General features: G+C 34.9%; 1 protein-coding gene across 4 annotated transcripts in view; it reads right to left on the bottom strand.

Moving 5' to 3' along the window:
• Positions 1 to 16,438: 16,438 nt before the first annotated feature.
• SSBP2 (single stranded DNA binding protein 2) overlaps positions 16,439 to 19,433 on the bottom strand; it is a 316,842-nt gene continuing 313,847 nt past the window's right edge. For 3 of the 4 annotated variants that reach the window (XM_040449499.1, XM_040449505.1, XM_040449513.1), the window contains one exon: positions 17,030 to 17,059. In XM_040449499.1, coding sequence (XP_040305433.1) covers positions 17,030 to 17,059 — 30 coding nt within the window. Of the gene's footprint in view, positions 17,060 to 19,433 lie in introns of all 4 variants that reach the window. The other variant, XM_040449491.1, reaches the window with a different exon arrangement.

The following is a 19,433-nucleotide window of genomic DNA, read 5'->3' as shown; positions in this document are numbered from 1 at the left end:
AAAAGGAAATTTACCAGTTGATTTTAAGAGAAATATGCATGTATAATTATTTTTTTGATAAACAATAAATATTAATTCATATAATTAAATCAACCTAAGAATTTTCAATGTTCTCATTATAAAGAATCAGTAGACTTTGTTAGTAATCTTAGCAATATTTATAGTTGTGTGTGCCAGACAGTATACAAAGTGATTTATATGCATGATTCCATGCAATTGTCATGAGGCCCTGCATGGAGTTTTGTAGGTACTGTTAATAATTACTATTTTATATATCGAAAATAAGCACAAGTTAATACCTTGTTACATAATGGGAAATGGTAGAGCCAGCAATTGAACTGACTTCAGAGTCAACTTAGTGCTTGAGATTATGACAATAGTTTTCTGGATATTTTGTACTATTTTATTTATTATTCTTTATAATGTTGCCATGATTGTATTCTTATTTTAATAATTAATTTGAAACTTATTTCATCCCTAAGAGTTTGGGTTTTTTAAGTTATTATAACTTCAGAAATTCAGCATAATTTATCAATTTTTTTTTCTGTAAAATGAACCTTTATTCTAAAACATATCCAAAATTGCAAGACACAAGTATCACTGAAACAGGTGAATGTGTAATAGAGGATGGTTAAACATACAAAATATAACTTTAGCCTTTTAAAGAAGTCTTCATCAATAAAACCCAATTAAAAATTTTTGCTTTAAAACAGTTTAAATTATGTACATTAATTCTTGTGTAATTCCCAAAACATAGTCAAAGTAAAATCCAAAACTATACAAAAACTGTGAATTCAAGTACAAAAAAAACCCGTATGTATCTACCTTTAATGAATCTGTGCAGATATAGAGTGCACCAAATTAACTGTAGTCTAATTCAGAACAAATTGCACAATGAAGTAAGGAAAAATGTCCATAACAAATCATACACAAAAGATCAAAGATTTTATAAAATGACTGTCAACGATTACATGATCTGGTAGCTGCCTCCCTCTTCCTCTTTCCCTATGTACAAAATCAAGTTCTGTCAAGTCTGATGTTAACCACTTGCATGCCTTTTAGACACTGGGTTTTTTAAAGACTTTTTCATTAAAATTACTCTCCTGTGACATCTTTTTCTCATCAGTATGTCTTCTTCATATTCTAAACATTTCAGGTATTAAAATCTCATTACTACATCAGTATATTCTTCAGGGAGTTTTCTTCCCTGAAGTGGACATTTAAAGTTCTCTTCACATGAATGAAAAAGAATAGGCAATCTCCAAAAGAACAAGATGACATCACAGAAATGTATTTTTATGCTTTAATACCTCAGTTCTTGAAATATTATTAGCAACTTCACCAGGTTAACGTTTTAGAGCTTAGACACAATAAAAGTTCAGAATGTAGTCAAGGGGACAATCCTTGTCCAGACATAGGCATTTTTTTTTTCATTCTTATTAAATATGTGACTAGGTTTAATGCAATGGGCAGAGGACATATTTAATCATGTCACTTCTGGCTCATCACTTCTTAAGTGATTCTTTATTTAGAAACCTAGTTATCTGAAAAAACTGGTATTATTAGACTATTTTCTTGGCATTTTCAATGAGAATTGACTGTTATATACAGGAAAATGACCTTAAAAAATTAAGGCGGTAAATTTAAGTTTAAAATTAAGTGGTAAATTTTCAATAAACCAGACCCCCAAACGTGCTCTTATTAGCAGATTAAAAAAAAGATTAAAACTTTTTTTCTGATTATTTTTCTACATCAATACAATTTTATAGCTATTTATAAGATCTTATCTTCACATTAATTATGTTAGATACAGCATTATTATAGTATCAAAATGTAATAGCACTAAGAAGTATTTTATCACTTTTAATTCCTTGAGATGGTGCTTAGAGATTTTTCAAACCAGTGTTCTTATTTTAGAGCTGAACAAACTGAGGCTTGGAGGGAACATAAATAACCTGTTCAGAGTATAACCCACATTTTCTCTCTGCTGAGACTGTGGTTTGTCTCTCTGTGACACTACCTACAGTGCTAGAATAGGAGATCTTTCCTTTTTTTTTTTAATTTTTAGGTAATCAAGATATTCTTAATAAGCAAAAGTAATATAGAAAGTCAGTATCTGAAGGTTTTCTTTTTTTTTTTTTTTCCTAGAGGTTACACATATTCCATCTTCCTGTTTGGGGGAAGTCAAATTTTTATGTTTTGTTTCACCTGAACATAAAACCTGAAATCATAACACCCCTAGAAGGAAACAGAGTAAAAGCTCTTTGACGGTGGTCTTGGCAGTGTTTTTTGGTTAGGACACCAAAAGAACAGGCAGCAAAAGCAAAATAATTAAGAGGGATTATATCAAACTAAAAAACCTCTGCACAGCAAAGGAAACAATCAGCAACATGGCAAAGTAACCTACAGAATGGGAGAAAATATTTTTAAGCCATATACAGTAAAACCTTGGATTGCAAGTAACTTGTTCTGTGAGTGTTCCACAAGATGAGCAAACATTCCTAACAAATTTTAACTTGATAAACGAGTGATGTCTTGCAATATGAGTAGTACATGAGGCTGAACATCACATTGTCAAAACTGAGCCAATGGTTCTTGAAATTCGCTTTGATATACAAGTGCTTTGGATTATAAACATGCTTCTGGAATGAATTATGCTTGCAAACCAAGGTTTTACTGTATCTGATAAGGATTTAATATTCAAAATATAAAAGGACTCCTATAATTCAATAGCAAAATAATCTGATAACCTGATTAAAAAATGGGCAGACTTGAAGAAGACATACAAATGGCCAAGAGGTGCTCAACATCACTCATTATCAGGGAAATGCATATCAAAACTACAGTGAAATATCACCTCACACCTGTTAGGATGTAGCTTATTAAAAAAACAACAACAAAAGCTAAAAAGTGTTAACAAGGATGTGGAGAAAAGGGACACTTTGTATACTGTTGGTGAGAATGTAAATTGGTGCAGCCACTGTGGAAAACATTATTTAGGTTTTTCAGAAAATTGAAAATAAAGCTACCATATGATCCAGTTATCCTGTTTCTGTTTATCTGAAGAAATTGACACCAGGATTCCAGAGACATCCATTTGTTCCCAAGTTCATTGCAGCATTATGCACAATAGCCAAGATATGAAAACTTCCTAAATGGCTAGATTTAAAAAATGTTATCTATATATACAATGGAAAATTATTCAGCCTTAACCAAAGAAGGAAATACTGCTATTTGCAACAACACGGATTGATCTGGAGAATTTTATGCTAAGTGAAATAAACAACAATGAATACTGCATGATCTTACTTATGGTGGAAACTAAAATAGTGAAACTGATAGAAACAGAGGATAGAATGGTGATTACCAGGAGCTGGGGTAAGGGGAAAATGGGGAGGTGATGTACAAAGGGTAGAAAGTTGTAATTGTACAAGGTAAGTTCTGGAGATCTGATACACAGTATAGTGCCTATAGCTAACAATACTGTATTATAGACTTAAACATTTCTAAGATGGTATATCTTCTGTTAACTGTTGTTACCACCACACATACACACACACACACACACACACACACACACACACACACACAAATAATAATAATCAAGGGGTGGGAGGAGTGTATACTTATCTCCAAATTCACTTAGTTGTATATATTAGATATGTACAGCTTTTTACCTGTCAAGCATACCTCAGTAAAATGGTTTAAAACAAATAAAACAAAAAGAAAAAAAAACATGTAAGCTTTAAAAGTTTTAAGAACTTTACCGCTTTTTGATGTCAGTCACCCACTGGGAATATACAAATGGTGCTATGTCTCGAGACCTCTGTGCTCTCACATACCTTTTATGTTCAGGGAGAGGAAACTTAACTTTGGCAGTGAGTGTGTGCATACTCATTTGCTGCCCAGCAGCTGTGTCTGCAATACCAGCCAGAGGTGCTGTCTGCGTGCACTCTCTACCTTGCCTACCCCTCACCCTTTAACCTTAGCCTTTGAGTGTACATGTGAGTCATTTGGGACGCAGTAAGTTCATCCCATTTTAATCAGCATATTCCCTAGTTAATTTTACTTGCCTATCTGTAAAGGAGGAAGTCTTATCTCATGGACATAGGAGTTAGTTATTGTAAACAACCATTAAATAATCAGGTTTCAGGAATATGATTTAATTATTTTCCTTAAGAACATACTATTTTAATTTTTGAAAGCCAAACAATTAATCAGTTGTAACTAGGTATGATTGCTTCACTGCCAACAGCTGCCCCTTCCCCTTATGTCAAGTGTTGAAGTAACTGAATGAATGTGTTTGCATGAAAATACTGTAATAGCATGATTTGATGAAATAGATTTACAGAAAAAATGTTCATGGGTAAAATGAGCATGCATCTCAAAAAGACTTAGATTATTTATATGTACAGATTTTTGTGAGTCTTAGAAGCCTAGATACATTTACTGTAAATCATAATTAGGAGCTGTTGATTGAAGAGGCGAGTGTGGCTTTTTATAAAGCAATCAGGTCATACTTCATTCGTGTAAAAGACCAATAATTACAGATGAGTGGGCATGCTCTCTCTCTCCTCTGGTCTCTCCTATTGTTTCAAAACATTGATAAGTGTTACTACACTTTCATAATATTCCATTACAGACAAGATATAAAATATTAATAGGCATTTGTTTCAATGTTGTACTATGCTATTAAAAGGCAGAGAGAACTCAGGACCTTCAGAAAATCATATGCCTCCCTAATACTACATACCTAACATTTATTGTAGAAACCAGGAATCCTGTTTAAGAAAAACAAAATGTAACCAGCTCATTGTTGAGCTCTCATTTTCTACCAATCACAGAACACTTCCCTTGTTTCTTTCCCTAAAAACTGCTCAAATCCAGGTGGGCAAATAAAAGTAAAAACAAAACAAAACCCAAAGAAATAAAACCAAGCTTATACAATATAAACTAAAAATTCCTAAAAATGTCTTAATAAGGAATTAGAAATCAAAGGTAGATTTACAACAGGTTGTGTAGGTTTCTGTGAGAACTAACAGAGGGGCATTGGTGCCAGCGAGGCAGTGATGCTAAGCGAGGCTAAGTAGCTGCTAACTTGTGTTGTATTGTACTGAAGGAACAACCTGATAAGTGTTTACTAACATTGTTTCTATAATAGGACTCCGGGGACCAATGGGGAGAGACCCAGGTAGTAAGAGATTGAGAAAGATTATTGTCAACTGGCCTGGATGTAAACAGTGGGTCTTGTGGTAGAGATGGGGAGTTTGGTTTATGCCAAAGCAAAACATCTTGAAAAATTGCTTAATGGAGAAATGAATTCTTTTATCAAAATGTAATCATTCACCACAGGAAAAAAATGCAGTAATTGTGTGAGAGGCCATTACAACTTACTATGGTAGTTTAAGATCTGATCAACTTGGCTTTTAGTTAACTATGTTTTCCTGGAGTCTTTTTTTGTCTTATAATATTTCAAAAAAGACTGGACTTTTTTTTTCCCCAGTGCCCAAGTTACTTCTTGAGGAATAAAGTAGGTGTTTTCAAGAGCCACATTAATCCATTTAAACTAATAGTTACTTATGAAGGTGCATTAACTTTTCAATAATTCTAAATAATACCTTAACTACAAGGACTAACTGTAGGTACTAGTGATAACGAGAGAGAGAGAAGTAGATACATAGAGAGGATTTAATGCAGTTCTACTCATGAAATTTATGTGAATTTCTTCCTGAGCAAGTTAGATTTCAGTTGCAAGATAATGCATGATTGGATAACTTATATTTCTTCATTGACCTGCAAGAGTATTTTCTATGCACTCTACTACTGTGAAAGGAAAATAGATCTCTTTTTTAGTCCTGTTTTAGATGTTTCTATTCCCACTCCCACCCTAATGACACCCTTTGCCTTAGACTTGGCTTGAGAAATGAGTCCTGTGATGCAGGCAGAGGCTGTCCAACTTCTAGCCACAGGAAAAGGAGTGTTGTGCTCAGGCCAGGTAAGCGAATAGAATTCTTTCAAAGGAAGATGGATGGAGGAGCCAACCTTGCAAATAAATGCCCTGGTCCTTTGCAGTTAAGACTCCTCCTCTAGCCTCATTTCTTCTGCAATATCAAGGTCAAAGGAAACTTCACACAGTCACCTTTACATCTCAGGGTACTGGCTAAATATCTGAGGAGAATAAAGAACTCCTAATGAGAAACTAAACTTATAATTCTTTGTTTGCATTCCAGAATTGTGCAGACTATATTTTCCATTTCAAACAGTTCTACATACAAAGATTCTCAGAAAACAGGTTTTCACATCTCTGATTTGTCTTATATTTGAGTTTGAAAATTTTTTCTATATACTCTTTTTGTTTTCTTTTTGAGAGAGAGAGAGAGAGCATGAGCTGGGGAGGGGGCAGAAGGGGAAGAAGACAGTGTGTGGGGGGGTGATGGAGAGACAGAAAGAGAGAGAGAGACAGAGAGAGAGGGAGAATGAGAATCTTAAGCAGGCTCCACGCTCAGCACAGAGCCCAATGTGGGGCTTGATCCCACAAATCTGGGATCATGACGGAGCCAAAACCAAGAGTCAAATGCTCAACCAACTGAACCACCAGGCACCCCTCTATATACTCTTTTAACGTAATCACTGAAAATAAAAATTAGTGGCCAAGTAGCTATGAAAGGAATGTCTTGAACTCTAAGCACATTTTGAATATTTAAGTTCATTTCATCTTTTAAACAAATGGTAAAATATAAATTCAACTTCTAAAGTAAGGAAGCATTTACTCTGAAGAGTTTGAAAGTTGAAATATGTTAATAAGTCACTGCACATATATACTCTCTCCAAAGCCAAAATTACTTAGGTGTTTTTTTAAAAATCTCTTTTGGTCAAGTTCCTAGTTTCTGAATTCTGTATATTTTTTGTGTATAGGTTTTTATGCCAGAAATAGATTTGAAGTGTGTTAATTATTGACATTTATATCTAAAAACAGTTGAAACCATGTAGCTTATTTTTAGCAAGTGGAATCAAGATCACCACAACGGGTTCTATAATATAAAGCCTAGAGTATACATTTTCATCTACAGCTGGAAGAAATGCTGCATAATAGGTTAGGAATTGACACTATGCCTTTAACTTCTGAACTGAAGTTTATGTGGCAGTTTATGATTAATCATTCGTCTTAGTAAATGCCAATTTTCTACTCATTAGGAGTGTTAACCATAAAAATAAAGCTATCAGTTATTTTACCAGTAAAAATGGTTTATTTGGGAGTAGGAGAGAATTGCAGTTTGGGACCTACAAGTCATGGCAAAACCAAAGGCAAGACTGGAGAACAGAGGAGAGGAAAGTTCTTTTTTCTAGAGGAAAGAGGGTGGTTGGGAGGGACCTTTATAAACAAAAAATCCATTGGAATAGACTGGGAGTTTGAAGGGTAGTGGCTTTTCACTGGCTGCATTGTGACAGTCTTTCATTGGCTGGGCTGTTGCTAAGCAAGAAGAAAACCTTCCTGCCTTCAGCTGGGGTAGTGAAGTGTAGGCTTCTTTCTGTCAGGAACGCAAGGTATTCTAGACCTAGGAAGGGTCTACAATCGACCACTAGCAGTAAAACACGAGAGCTCCCCCTGTTGGTGTCCCCGCTCCCCCTTCTTAAATGAAGTTTCCTTTCATTAATTTTCACAGGAGTAAGAACATCTATCGTGAAACGACAGGGAAGATCTGACTTAATCACTGTCTGCTACAAAACTCCTCTTCAGTTGGATAAACTCATACATTTCCAGGGCCACTCTAATGCATAAGTAGGATGAACAGAACCTCCTTTTTGAGGCCCAGGGTAAACTTGATGAGAAGTAGTCCTGCCAAGTAAACCAGAAAGATATTTTAAACAGATTTCAAATGAACATTTATGTTTTCTAGAACATATACCTTTCCAATCTGTATTTCATGTTTTCTGAAGTGCCTGTTGCCAGAGCTAAACTACACAATATTTCTGGTTACTTGAAGGAAAAACTGTCGCTATTAGTTATTCATTTTTGCAAATACACAGTTCAGTAACTCTCTCCTACACAGGAACATTATGCAAATCTTTCTAGCATTTGAAAATATGGTAGCAAATACCTTTCCAAACAAGGTTTTAAATCATCTGGGAAGTGAGGCAATCAGACAGCTTGCCAGACCTCTCTTCACCCTGAACCATTTCCCCTCTGAGATGATTTAAGAAGCTCATTTTAGAGATACTCATGGCATACAAGTTCTGTAGACACTTGGGCTTTGCATGCTTTATATTCTAAAGTGAGCTTTACTGGACCATGCAATTTTGCACCCAGAAATCTTTCAGCAAGATTACTATTTTTGAGAAGAGCCCGAGATTATTGTGCTGGCTCTATTTCACATGGTATTTTTGCTAAATGGATTGAATTTTAAACTCTGATGAGTCAATACTGAGAATTTGGTTATGGCCTGATTTTGTGGAGTAATTACCTTAGAAATACCGGCAGTGGATGTACAAATCTGTCTTTGGTGTAAATTAGATTTGGCTTCTATGTTGGTTTTGATTTGGTTATTTATTTGGTCCAACAAATTTCTTATTAGTAACTGTTATACTGAGCATTTCAGGTTTGAATCTGGATATTAGTATGAGAACTTTTATGGTGAGACAGATCTCCTGCAATTGCTAATGCTCCAATTTTCATTTAACACTTTCATATATGCCTTATATTTTTTAAAGTGTTAACTGGATTCTCTTTTTTCAACAGGTATCAATTTAGCTCTCTGGGGGTTTTTCATTGAATCAAAAAGTATGCTTAGGTAAATACTTCTCAAATAAAGATGAAGTAAATGTATAAAATCTTTGACTAGTAACTGCTTGTCATAATAGCATGCTGAGTTTTAATTTCAAAATTAAAATCACTCTCAATGATTAATAATATGCTCTGTTGAACCAATTTTGAGACCATTAAGTATGTGTAATATCCCTTTAGTCACAAGTGAATAATAACCAACTTGATGACAAAACAGTGAGCACCACAAAAGACTATATAGAGAATACATATGATACTTACAATTCTTAAGTCATTTCTTTCTCTGAAACAATATTTACGTAAATAAGCAATTTTGAATTCTTTTATGCAACCTATCCTAATTTATATATTATATGTGATAAATGAGATTATATTGTAAGCACATTTAAATGCAAATTTTTTTCATGTGACATGACTAGACGTCAAGAGTTCCCTCTCTCATCTGAGATCAACGTACATTGAGAAGGGCCGCGTAGTGAAGCAGAGCCAATACGCACCGCGAGGGAAGCTTTGCAAACTAAATGAGACAGCTCAACATTTATATGTAGCATGTCTGTTGGTTCTAGATCTTTCCAAAAAGGGATGCCATGTTTCTTATCAGACAATCTGCGTAGGAAGTAAAACTTCTGGAATTTCCTTATAAATCTTCATGGCTCTGGTCAGAACCGGCAAGGATTGAAATAAACGAGTTTTAAAGTACAGTGACACAAGATTAAAATAAGTAAATAAATAAATCTTTATGCCTCTTTTGACGTATAGGGTTTCTTTACTTTTAAGAATATATTGAGAGTTGGGGGGAGGGGGAATTGGGGGAAGGTGGTCAAAAGGTACAAACTTCCAGTTATAAGATCAGTAAGTACTGGAGATGCGATGTGTAACATGGTGACTGTGTCTAACACTGCTGTATAATAAATAGAAAAGTTATGAACAGAGTAGATCCTAAGTGTTCTCATCACAAGGAAAACATTTTTTCCCTTTGTTTTCTTTTTATTATATCTATATGTTAGCTGAACCTATTGTGGTAATCATTTCACAATATATGTAAATCAAACTGTCATGCTATATATGCCATAAACTTAGTGATGTATTTTAATTATTTCTCAGTAAAAATAGGGAAAAACCTGACAGCTGCAACACAGACATTTGGGGACTACTGTAAAAATTTCAACTGGTTAGATAATACTAGGGAATTTTTGTTAACTTTGGTTGTGATAATAGTGTTATTTATATAGAAGTCAGCAACCTATAGTTGACAATTCACTTCATTGTGAATCACATGCCTACCTTTGTAAATAAAGTTTTATTAAAATACATAAAGAACATATTGAGCTATGAGAACAAATATTTGATTACTCATATTATTTGGGGCTGGATATGCAGACATTCTAACCTCTTTTCCTTCATTTTGGACTCTTACACTGTTGTTTCATTCACCAAGAGTTGCTGAGGGGGAACTGAACTAATTCTGCTGGCTTTTATCTCTCTGTGCCAATCTTGCCCCGAATCTACATAATGCAGCTATCACTAAAAACCATTTTTGCACAATTAAAAATAGCAGAAAAGTTCTTGGTTACAGGACTTTTACCTGTCTTAAATTCAGGTACTATTCAGTTGCCTTGCTACCTACCCTCCATCTCCCAGAAATCCAGACATCTTGCTAAAATTGCCTGACAAGTTACTTTAGGTAACCCTTGGCTCAATAAAGTGTCTGGCCATTAGAATTTATAACATTTTTCTTTCTAATCACTATGTTCAAATATGTTGCCTCGCTGAACTAGAAAACCTCATTTGGATCAAAACCATAATACTCAGAACACTTGGTATTTAAATACTCTTAAATACTGTGTAACCAGTATTAAAGAATTTATTAAAAACAGATTTCTATATTTAATTTAAATCTAGGATGAATTTTTAATTTCAATTATAGATCTTCCTCCTCCTAAGTTTTAATTTATCTACAGAGGAGTATACAGAACCTACTTCAGAATCTTTATTTGGGCAATGGTGAACTGAGACAACCATCTGTACAATTCATCAGAAAGATAAATGCACTTGAGGAGAAGCATAGTTTTGCATGAATTATCTGCATAATTGCTTCAGATTTCCACATTATGTGTAATGCTATTTGGAACAAAATATAAAACTATTATCCATTAACGGATATTTGCTAACAATATTAGTTATTTTTGGTATTTGGTTTAGTTATCTGACCACATAGAACCCGCTACACATAGCCGTTTCTTAAGGCATATAAATTCTTTGATAGTATAGACTCCTGGTTTTTACATGAGGCATAACGTCTGCTTCAGTCATATACACAGATCCACATTAGCTATATTTTGGTTTATACTTCAGAAACACTTAAGGCTAGCTTCATACAAAACAATTTTCTTTACTTTTTCTATGGGTAATAAAGCAGAGTCTAGAAATGAAAGGGTAGTAACTATAAATGAAAAGTTGTATTTTTAAAATTAAATGTGAAAACAGGTACCAAATCAAGGGTCATTTATGTACATTTTTATGGCAACTTTTCCCATTACATGAATAGCTCAAGTATTTGTACAAAAACATTAAGTGAGAAGTCCATTTGAGAATAAATGTAATCACAGACACGTGTGCATGCACGCACATGCAAATGTGTGTACGCTAAATTTACAGAATGGGTCAGGTAGCTGATGACCACGGTTGAATTAAGGATAGTAGATTACTGAGAATCATCCCAGATTCCAATTGTATTTATACATTAATTATGCATTTGTAAAAATCTTACAAATAATTCTATTTTCCCAGGATGACATTATAGGTAACAATTTAATACATGTGGTAAAAAAAAAACATATTAAGTTCTTAAAATCATAATTAGATAAATTAAATACCTCAATAATCTGATAGTTATCATAAATAAAGAATTCTATGAATAAAGTCTTTTCCATTTTCCATGTTGACAACAACAGCATGTCCTTTATATATCATTCTAATATACAGTTTCTGTGAAGATTTTAGTTGTCCCAATGCATGGAAAGTAAAACGTCTTGAAATATGATTTGACAGAAAGCAATATACACATTTTAATCAGTAGTTTTTATTAAGAAAATTTCTAAGGTATTGCTAAATGTAAAGTTGATTTGTTTTCAAATTATGTAAATTGGACAGATTACTTGAATTGTTTCCTAATAAGTAGATGGTTAATTAAACATTACTGAGCAATTTTACCAGGACATGATGGAAATTTAGCTGACAACATATTGTATTGTGTTCTGAGAACATTATGAGGAATCCAAATTTCACTTCCTTGGCAATGTCCTGAGGTCATATGATGCAAAAGACAATGTGGGATAAAGTTTTAATATTAACTAGGAATAAATCCTCGATATCATTTTTTTCTAGGAATGTTAATACTTTTCTCATGTTAATTGCACAATTTTATTTAAAAAATGAAGTACTAAATATTTCTAGGAACATAATATTTCAATGACTAGGATAATCAAAACAAGTGCAATTTATCCCGAGGAGAGTAAATTCACAAAGGGGGAAGAGACAAACTGTAATTCTATACATGAAAACACTTAGTCCCACTTCAAAATTTGCAATATCTATGGATAGTACTGCATTTCATTTTTAAGGATGTAGTTAGCAAGGCCAGTCACATTAAACTTACAGAAATTATTTTCTTCTTTCAGGAAGACCAATTACATTAACAGGAAACTTAACAAGAAATTCTCCTTAGGAGACTTATTCAACTGAGAATTTCTCTTTAGAATACAGTTTAGAGAAGTAATTAAAGGGTCTAAGGTGTTTTTCATCTGTAGGTCATCTCTTTCAATCTGACTTAGAGTTCAAGGATAAAGTTGATGCTTTTGGTGAAATAAATTAATAATGTTCATTCAATTTCTTATAAACAAATGTCTACATAGAAAAACTATAATTATTGTATGATTCCTGGCATTAAGGTAACCAAGGAATAAAAGATCATTTATGCTCTTACCTTTAGATGCAGTGCCTTCCTAAGAAGGTCTGAGGTGGAAAAGCTAACATGGGTATGTTAAAGCTGGGCACGGGAGATTCCATCTGCTTAGGTCTTGTATTACTCTCTTTTCATCCCAAATCACTTTTATCAGCTACTTTACCAATGAAATAAAAAGCAATCAGAGGAAAGAATTATGTTTAATAGTTACCAGTTATGGTATAACATAATGTAAATCATAGTGGGAGTGTTTTGTGAGCAAACTGCATACCAGTCCAATATACACATGTGCGCACACGCACACCTCCCCCCCCCCCCACAAGTGTTTAGTATGCAAAACAGAAGGGTACCAATGGTGGTTCACCATTTTTTCTTTGACTTTTCCAGTATTTCTCAAGTTATACTTCACAGACCCAGGGTGCCTCTAACGCACGCATATGATTGGGCACCATTGTTTTAAGCAAATGCAGACTCCTGCTCCTCATTGTCAACAAGAAACTTATACCACTAGGACAGGGAGTTAAAAAAAAAAGACTAGTTTACCTTTCGGAATATATGTGGCAATTCTCCCCCCACTCCCATTTTCTCACTACCACACTACACACTCATACACTACTTGCATCAGTGTTTTCAAGAAAAGAGTATTCTAGTACAAAAAAAATAAAAGTGAAGGCAAAACCAGTGTTAAAATACTATAAAGCATTCCAAAATCAAGTAGCTATGATTTGTGGCACTGCTTCTAATTAACAGTGATAATCAAGAAGAGGAAATTGTACTTATTTCCCCTGGAAAAACTATACAATGCACGAAGAAGAAAACTGTAGGGGCTGAAAAGGTAAAAATGTGCAGTCTGTACCTTATTTCTATTGGAGGATGCAGGGATTGGGAAGGAGGCAATGTAGGAAGACATGGAAGAGGCCAATTAAGACCTCACGGTATTAAGGACTGTGTAACACTCTATGCCAGGGAGCAGTTTTGAATGCTTTGCTGCACATTCCCAGAATACTATAAAGAAAAGGGGTGGGAAGATGTAGAGCTTCCTCATGTCCCAAAGTGAACTCATTTATTTTTATTTATCACCTTTTAAGCTATAGGAAGAAAGTTAACTGAATGATCCTATGAAATGCACCAGAGTTCAGCTGTCCTAGAGAATCATAAGAACAGAAATCAGTTTTCTCTATATTCCTAGAAGGAAAAGGGTGTTTTGGGCACTTTTCATGGCACAGGGAGCAGAACTGATTTGTCAATATTTTGGGCAGCAGAGAAATATTAACCTCAGATTCCCAGTTGTGCAATTCCTATACATCAGTAATCAAGTCCAAACTAGAACACTTGTAACAGAGTGCTAGGATTCACCCATCAAATGTGTGGGGTGTTACCAGATCAAGGGCACTCCATAGCCTTTGTTCCCACAGGCAATTTTCCTGTAAGACTCTGGAGAAAACTTGGCATGTGTTTTTAACGTAGTGAGTTTGCCAGAATGCAAGGCAGAGTAATGAAAATTAATGTTTTCACTTATTTATTTTCACATTTCATATGTGTATTTTATGTATTCAGTGTAGGCAAGAATTACTGATGCTATTCCTGTGAGGTGAAATATGTAAAAATAACTCAGGGACAGGTAGTATATATCAAGACCAACACACATTCATCGATGGAGATGCACCAACATAAGAGAACAGGGTTAAATGGTATTATTACAAGAGAAAAAGATAAAGTTTAGATAATTCAAAACCTAAACAAAAATTACTGTACAGACTTACTATCCTCCATTTGGTGCGTGAGAAAGTTATTTGATATTAAAATTAAGTATTCTTATTTTATGGTTTTCTTAAATACAATTTTCTCTTCAAAAATAAATTTTCAATTATTTCAGGAATTAAAAAAAAAATTGCAATAGCTATTTGTAATCTGGACTCCAAGAAAGAAAAAGAAATAAATACTTATGATAAATTGCTATATGCTGAAAAATCCAATTTTACTTTTTTTTGACCAAGTGGGCTAGAAGTAATGAAATCCATATTGCCATTTATATTCTAATATTACCCCTGAAATAAGGAGAAGTATAATTGGGTTCATGATTCTTTGTGATAGTGAGAAACAATACCTTCTTAGAAGGCAAATGAAAGAAATTCAAGATCAGTAACAATGGAATGAATAGTCAAAAAACGTTGAAATGTCTAGCATTGTAAGATTAAGCTTAATAATCACAGGGTTGAAAATGTTCACACAATTATAAAAAGTGAAAGTTAAAATTATTCTTGGTAAAATCACATGTCTATACGAAGTGTCTTCAGACTACCTTGGCTTGAGTTAAAGACTTTCTAATTTGACTTTTTCATGAAAGTTCTCTGCAGCTTGAAAACTTGAAGCTGTTCTCCAGTGTGCAGTCCTAGGCTCCCCCACACTGTTGGATTAATGGTGACTCATTTGATTAGAGTTTAAATCTGGGACATAAATTTAATTCAGCATCTTTTTCCCCCTTCAACAGTTCTGCCCAGCATCCCTGTCATGCACAGGCAAAATCTTATTTTCAGAGGGAATAAATCATTATGGATTTGAGAGAAATAAGTCATCTGGGACAAGGAACTAGCAAATATACTGCTAAATTTTCACTTTGGAGACCATAAGCCTAAAGAAAGGAGGATTCCTCTTACCTGCGATTAAACAATACTTTTTCAAAGTCTTTGCTCTGGAGTTTGGATATGTAGTTGATGTTTACCAATGGTTATTTGTATCACAATTTTAACAGAAAGGATCGCCAACTTATCTTGTGGAGTCTAAAATTAAAGTCTTCACATTTTTCTATTATAATTTCGGTGTCTGTATGTAAGACTGAACACAAAACCCCCAAAAGATATGCAAAGTGCCACAGAACAATGTGCTTTAGCGTAAGGGAAGTATTTTGTTTTTTTCTTTAATTTTTAACATTTATGCATTCTTTTCTGAACAGTTACACAATGCAGATTTAGCCTGCTGAAGTCAATGGCCAGATGAATATAGTTACTACAAATGATTTCCCTCTAAACAAAAGTCTTATATCCTGGGAACAGAGCAGGGGCTTTGCTGCTAGTGAGGTATTCACAGATGGGACTGTTACCAGTCAGTTCTGCGGCTAGTAAGCAAGTTACCCAGATAGAAAAGCAGCACTTCAGAGCCCCTTGGGTGCAGTAAAAACTCTTTTCCCCTTCTGCTGAAAGTCCAGTCATTTGAATGTATATTCTTTGCAGTGTCTATGTGGAAATGTTCACAAGAAGTCTGAGTAAAAATCAGATACCATTTTCCATTAGCATGTTATTAAAAATTTAGCTCTACTATTCCTGGTGAGAAGTGACAATTTCAAGCAAATGGTTTTGTTATCACTTCTGGGATCCATCATGTTAGACAGAAAATATATTTCTAAAAATATGACGACCCCTGTCATTTTATTGCTATGGTCTAAGCAGGTGGGGCTAATTAATGATTTTCTGTATCATCAAAGACAAATCAAGAATTCCATCTAAAGCAATTCTTGCAGAAATATATGGTGTTGGGCCCCAGTTGAAGTAGTTTTCCTAAATAAAAACTACAAAATACTTTTCACTAAAGGTAACTGAGAAATTGTTTGATCTGACAGAGGATGAGGACACACCTTCTTCTTCTTCTTCTTTTTTTTTTTTTTTTTTGAGACAGTACACTTTGTGATTCACAGGGTAACTTGCATCAGACGCAATTTAATGAAAGCTCTCAAATAAGCAATTTTATTCCTATCCATGATTGCAGACATTTACAAAACCATAACATCTGAGTTCACCTTAAAAAATAACTTATATAAAGCAGTGATATACACAGCACAAAATAGTTCAGGGAGGGGCAGGAGCAACTTTTAATAATTAAAATGTAAACGTGAAAAAAAGGATGGAATAAAAGTCCCTACTTACTTCTACTTAAGATGTCATGTAATAATATTTTACAATGTCCTGTGGGTCAATGTATGTATGTGCATATGTCCGTATAACATACACATATACAATACATTCTCTGACCCACACATATACATACACAGATAATTATTTGCAGTTCAGTTTAGGGCAATTCTAATATGCCGCTCTGTACAGTTGTTTGAATCACGTTTGGACCCGCTTTCTTCAAAAAATAGGGGAGAGAGCAGGAAATAAAAAGGTTGGTTTGGTGTGACTGAGATTCCTTTGTTTAACTGTACACTGTGATGAATAATTTTCTTCCGTAGTAGTTCTGTGAAGGGCTGACTCACTGTGGTTTTCATGAGGAGACTTGGTAATGGATCACACACTCATTGTCATGCTAGGGGAGTACTAGAAAGAAAAAAGAATCCATATTTTAACAACAATTCTTTTACAGACCACTAATGTTCTTCTTGGTAAACAGTAGTAACCATGGATTTTAACGTCTTGAAATCTTTTATGCTCAAGCCTTTAACATAAAAATAAGAAGCTATAAAAGAGTAAATTTATATAGAATTGACTAAGTCCTGAAATTTATAATATTTCCTCTGGAAAGCGACCAGTCTCCCTCTCTCTCTGCACTCAGATGGCTGATAACTACCCAGGCCCTCAGTCGTCTCCTTCTAGCCAGATTCATGTTTTGTGGGCATTTGTAACAATCTGGGTAAATCCAACCCATAATGAAATAAGTATGAGGGACAGCCTAACTACCTACTAATTATGTAAACTTAGTAACTATATTACCTCTTTGTGCTTCAGTTTCTTCATGGGTGAAATGGGTTTAATAATAGCATTTATCTTTTTTTTTTTTTAATTTTTTTTTCAACGTTTATATATTTTTGGGACAGAGAGAGACAGAGCATGAATGGGGGAGGGGCAGAGAGAGAGGGAGACACAGAATCGGAAACAGGCTCCAGGCTCTGAGCCATCAGCCCAGAGCCCGACGCGGGGCTCGAACTCACGGACCGCGAGATCGTGACCTGGCTGAAGTCGGACGCTTAACCGACTGCGCCATCCAGGCGCCCCATAATAGCATTTATCTTAAAGGAACTTGGGGAGTATTAAATCTAAAATCTTTAAAACCATGTATTTACTGAATATACAGAAAGTGTTCAGTAAATGTTTAATTAATAGTGTAAGGGAAACAGAATAAAGCAAAACAAAAGACAACTCCCAGCTGGCCCTAGGACGTTCTCATAAAGTATTTAGAATACTTAAGAGTCTGATTTACATTTAAGGATGTAAGTGTCTTCCTCTAATCTGTGGTTCCAATTTCAGTCCACAATATTTTGAGGGTGGGAGCAGGGGGTACTGTTGTTACACATAACCTTTCAGTTTGATGAGGCTGACAATTGGTAAAAGGTGAGGCTTTCAGAAATTATTGAGAGAGGAACAGGTGGCAATTCTTGTGATGATTATGCCTATCTACACTTGTATTGTTGAGGAATGGACTGTGTGTGACAGAAAAGTTCCAGAGCAATACTGTCTGACAGAACTTTCTTCAACACTTTCTTCTGTGCTGTTCAACACAGAAGACACTAGCCACAGGTGGCCACTGAGCACATGAAATGGGCTAGTTTGGCTGAGGAACTGTAATTTTAATATTACTTAATTTATTTAAACTTAAATATTCCCATGTAGCTGGTGGGTTCCATCTTGGACAGCATAGTGCCAGACTGTCTGAGATGTGGGGAGGGCATCCACTCCCAAATGGCAATGATCTCCAGATGAACAGGGTTTCTAGATGAAAATGTAAATGTAAACCCTTAGATATTTTAAATGTTTTGTTAAAAAAATATTTGCTGAGGACCAGGCCAAAGGAGAATTCCTTTAAACATGTTAATAAGGATTGTGCCTCATGGAAAGAGGCAGGTGAAGTCAAGGACATTGGTTCCAGGCAGTAGGGCATTCCAAAGGAAAAGTAATGATCTTGGAAAGGGGAGTGTGAACTTTTAAAAAAGAGAGCAGGCCAAACCGAATGAAGTAAATTCTAGATGAGCTGAGGTACTGCAGGAACCAGAAATGAGGTGAAAGGTGTGTACTGAGAGAAGGATAGATTTTACAGGGAAAGCAGGATGCCCTGGGGAATGGCTCAGCTGGTAGAAGTCTGGACAGAAAGTCATTAGGGGTAAATCTAGGCTCAAACCAAAACCGTCATTGATCCTGAGAAAAGGTGGATGAGTGGGCTTGAAAACGGGTCACTGGATCATAGGGGGATGATTGTTAATCCTTTAAATGCAGGTCAAATCATGGAAAATCTACTTGATAATCACTTAATAGCCTCAAATTTCCTTTTAGGAAAGCTAAATTATATATGTCACTGACTCTAATGTTGGATTGTGAGTAGGGTGATAAAAAGGGGGAGACTTCCAAAGAGAAGGGGATGCAGTTTGACAGAAAAACCTCTTCGTCTTCACCCTTGATAGTGGCAGCAAAAAAGCACAGCAGAACAAAGCAATACCTAAATCCCAAAGCAACCAGACAAAACCTGATGAAATGGAGCCCACCTTGCCCCTGTGCCAGAGGGGGATATGCCTTCATTTCAACAGAAGATACCGTGCAAATCTCCCATTATAAATAATGACAGCAAGCTTCAGTGAACTATCCACAGCCTTTCACAAACAGAATTACATTTGCATATATGACCTTTAGGGGTAAGAATTAAAAAAGAAAATACATGGATACCAAGATTTACTAAATAGAAGAAATTAGAGAATATGGCAAA

The sequence above is a fragment of the Herpailurus yagouaroundi genome, unplaced genomic scaffold, assembly GCF_014898765.1.
Source record: "Herpailurus yagouaroundi ecotype Mexico unplaced genomic scaffold, PumYag 29, whole genome shotgun sequence".
Taxonomy (NCBI): Eukaryota; Metazoa; Chordata; class Mammalia; order Carnivora; family Felidae; genus Herpailurus; species Herpailurus yagouaroundi.
Note: the sequence above shows the minus strand (reverse complement) of the source record. Positions and strands in the feature narration are given on the sequence as shown.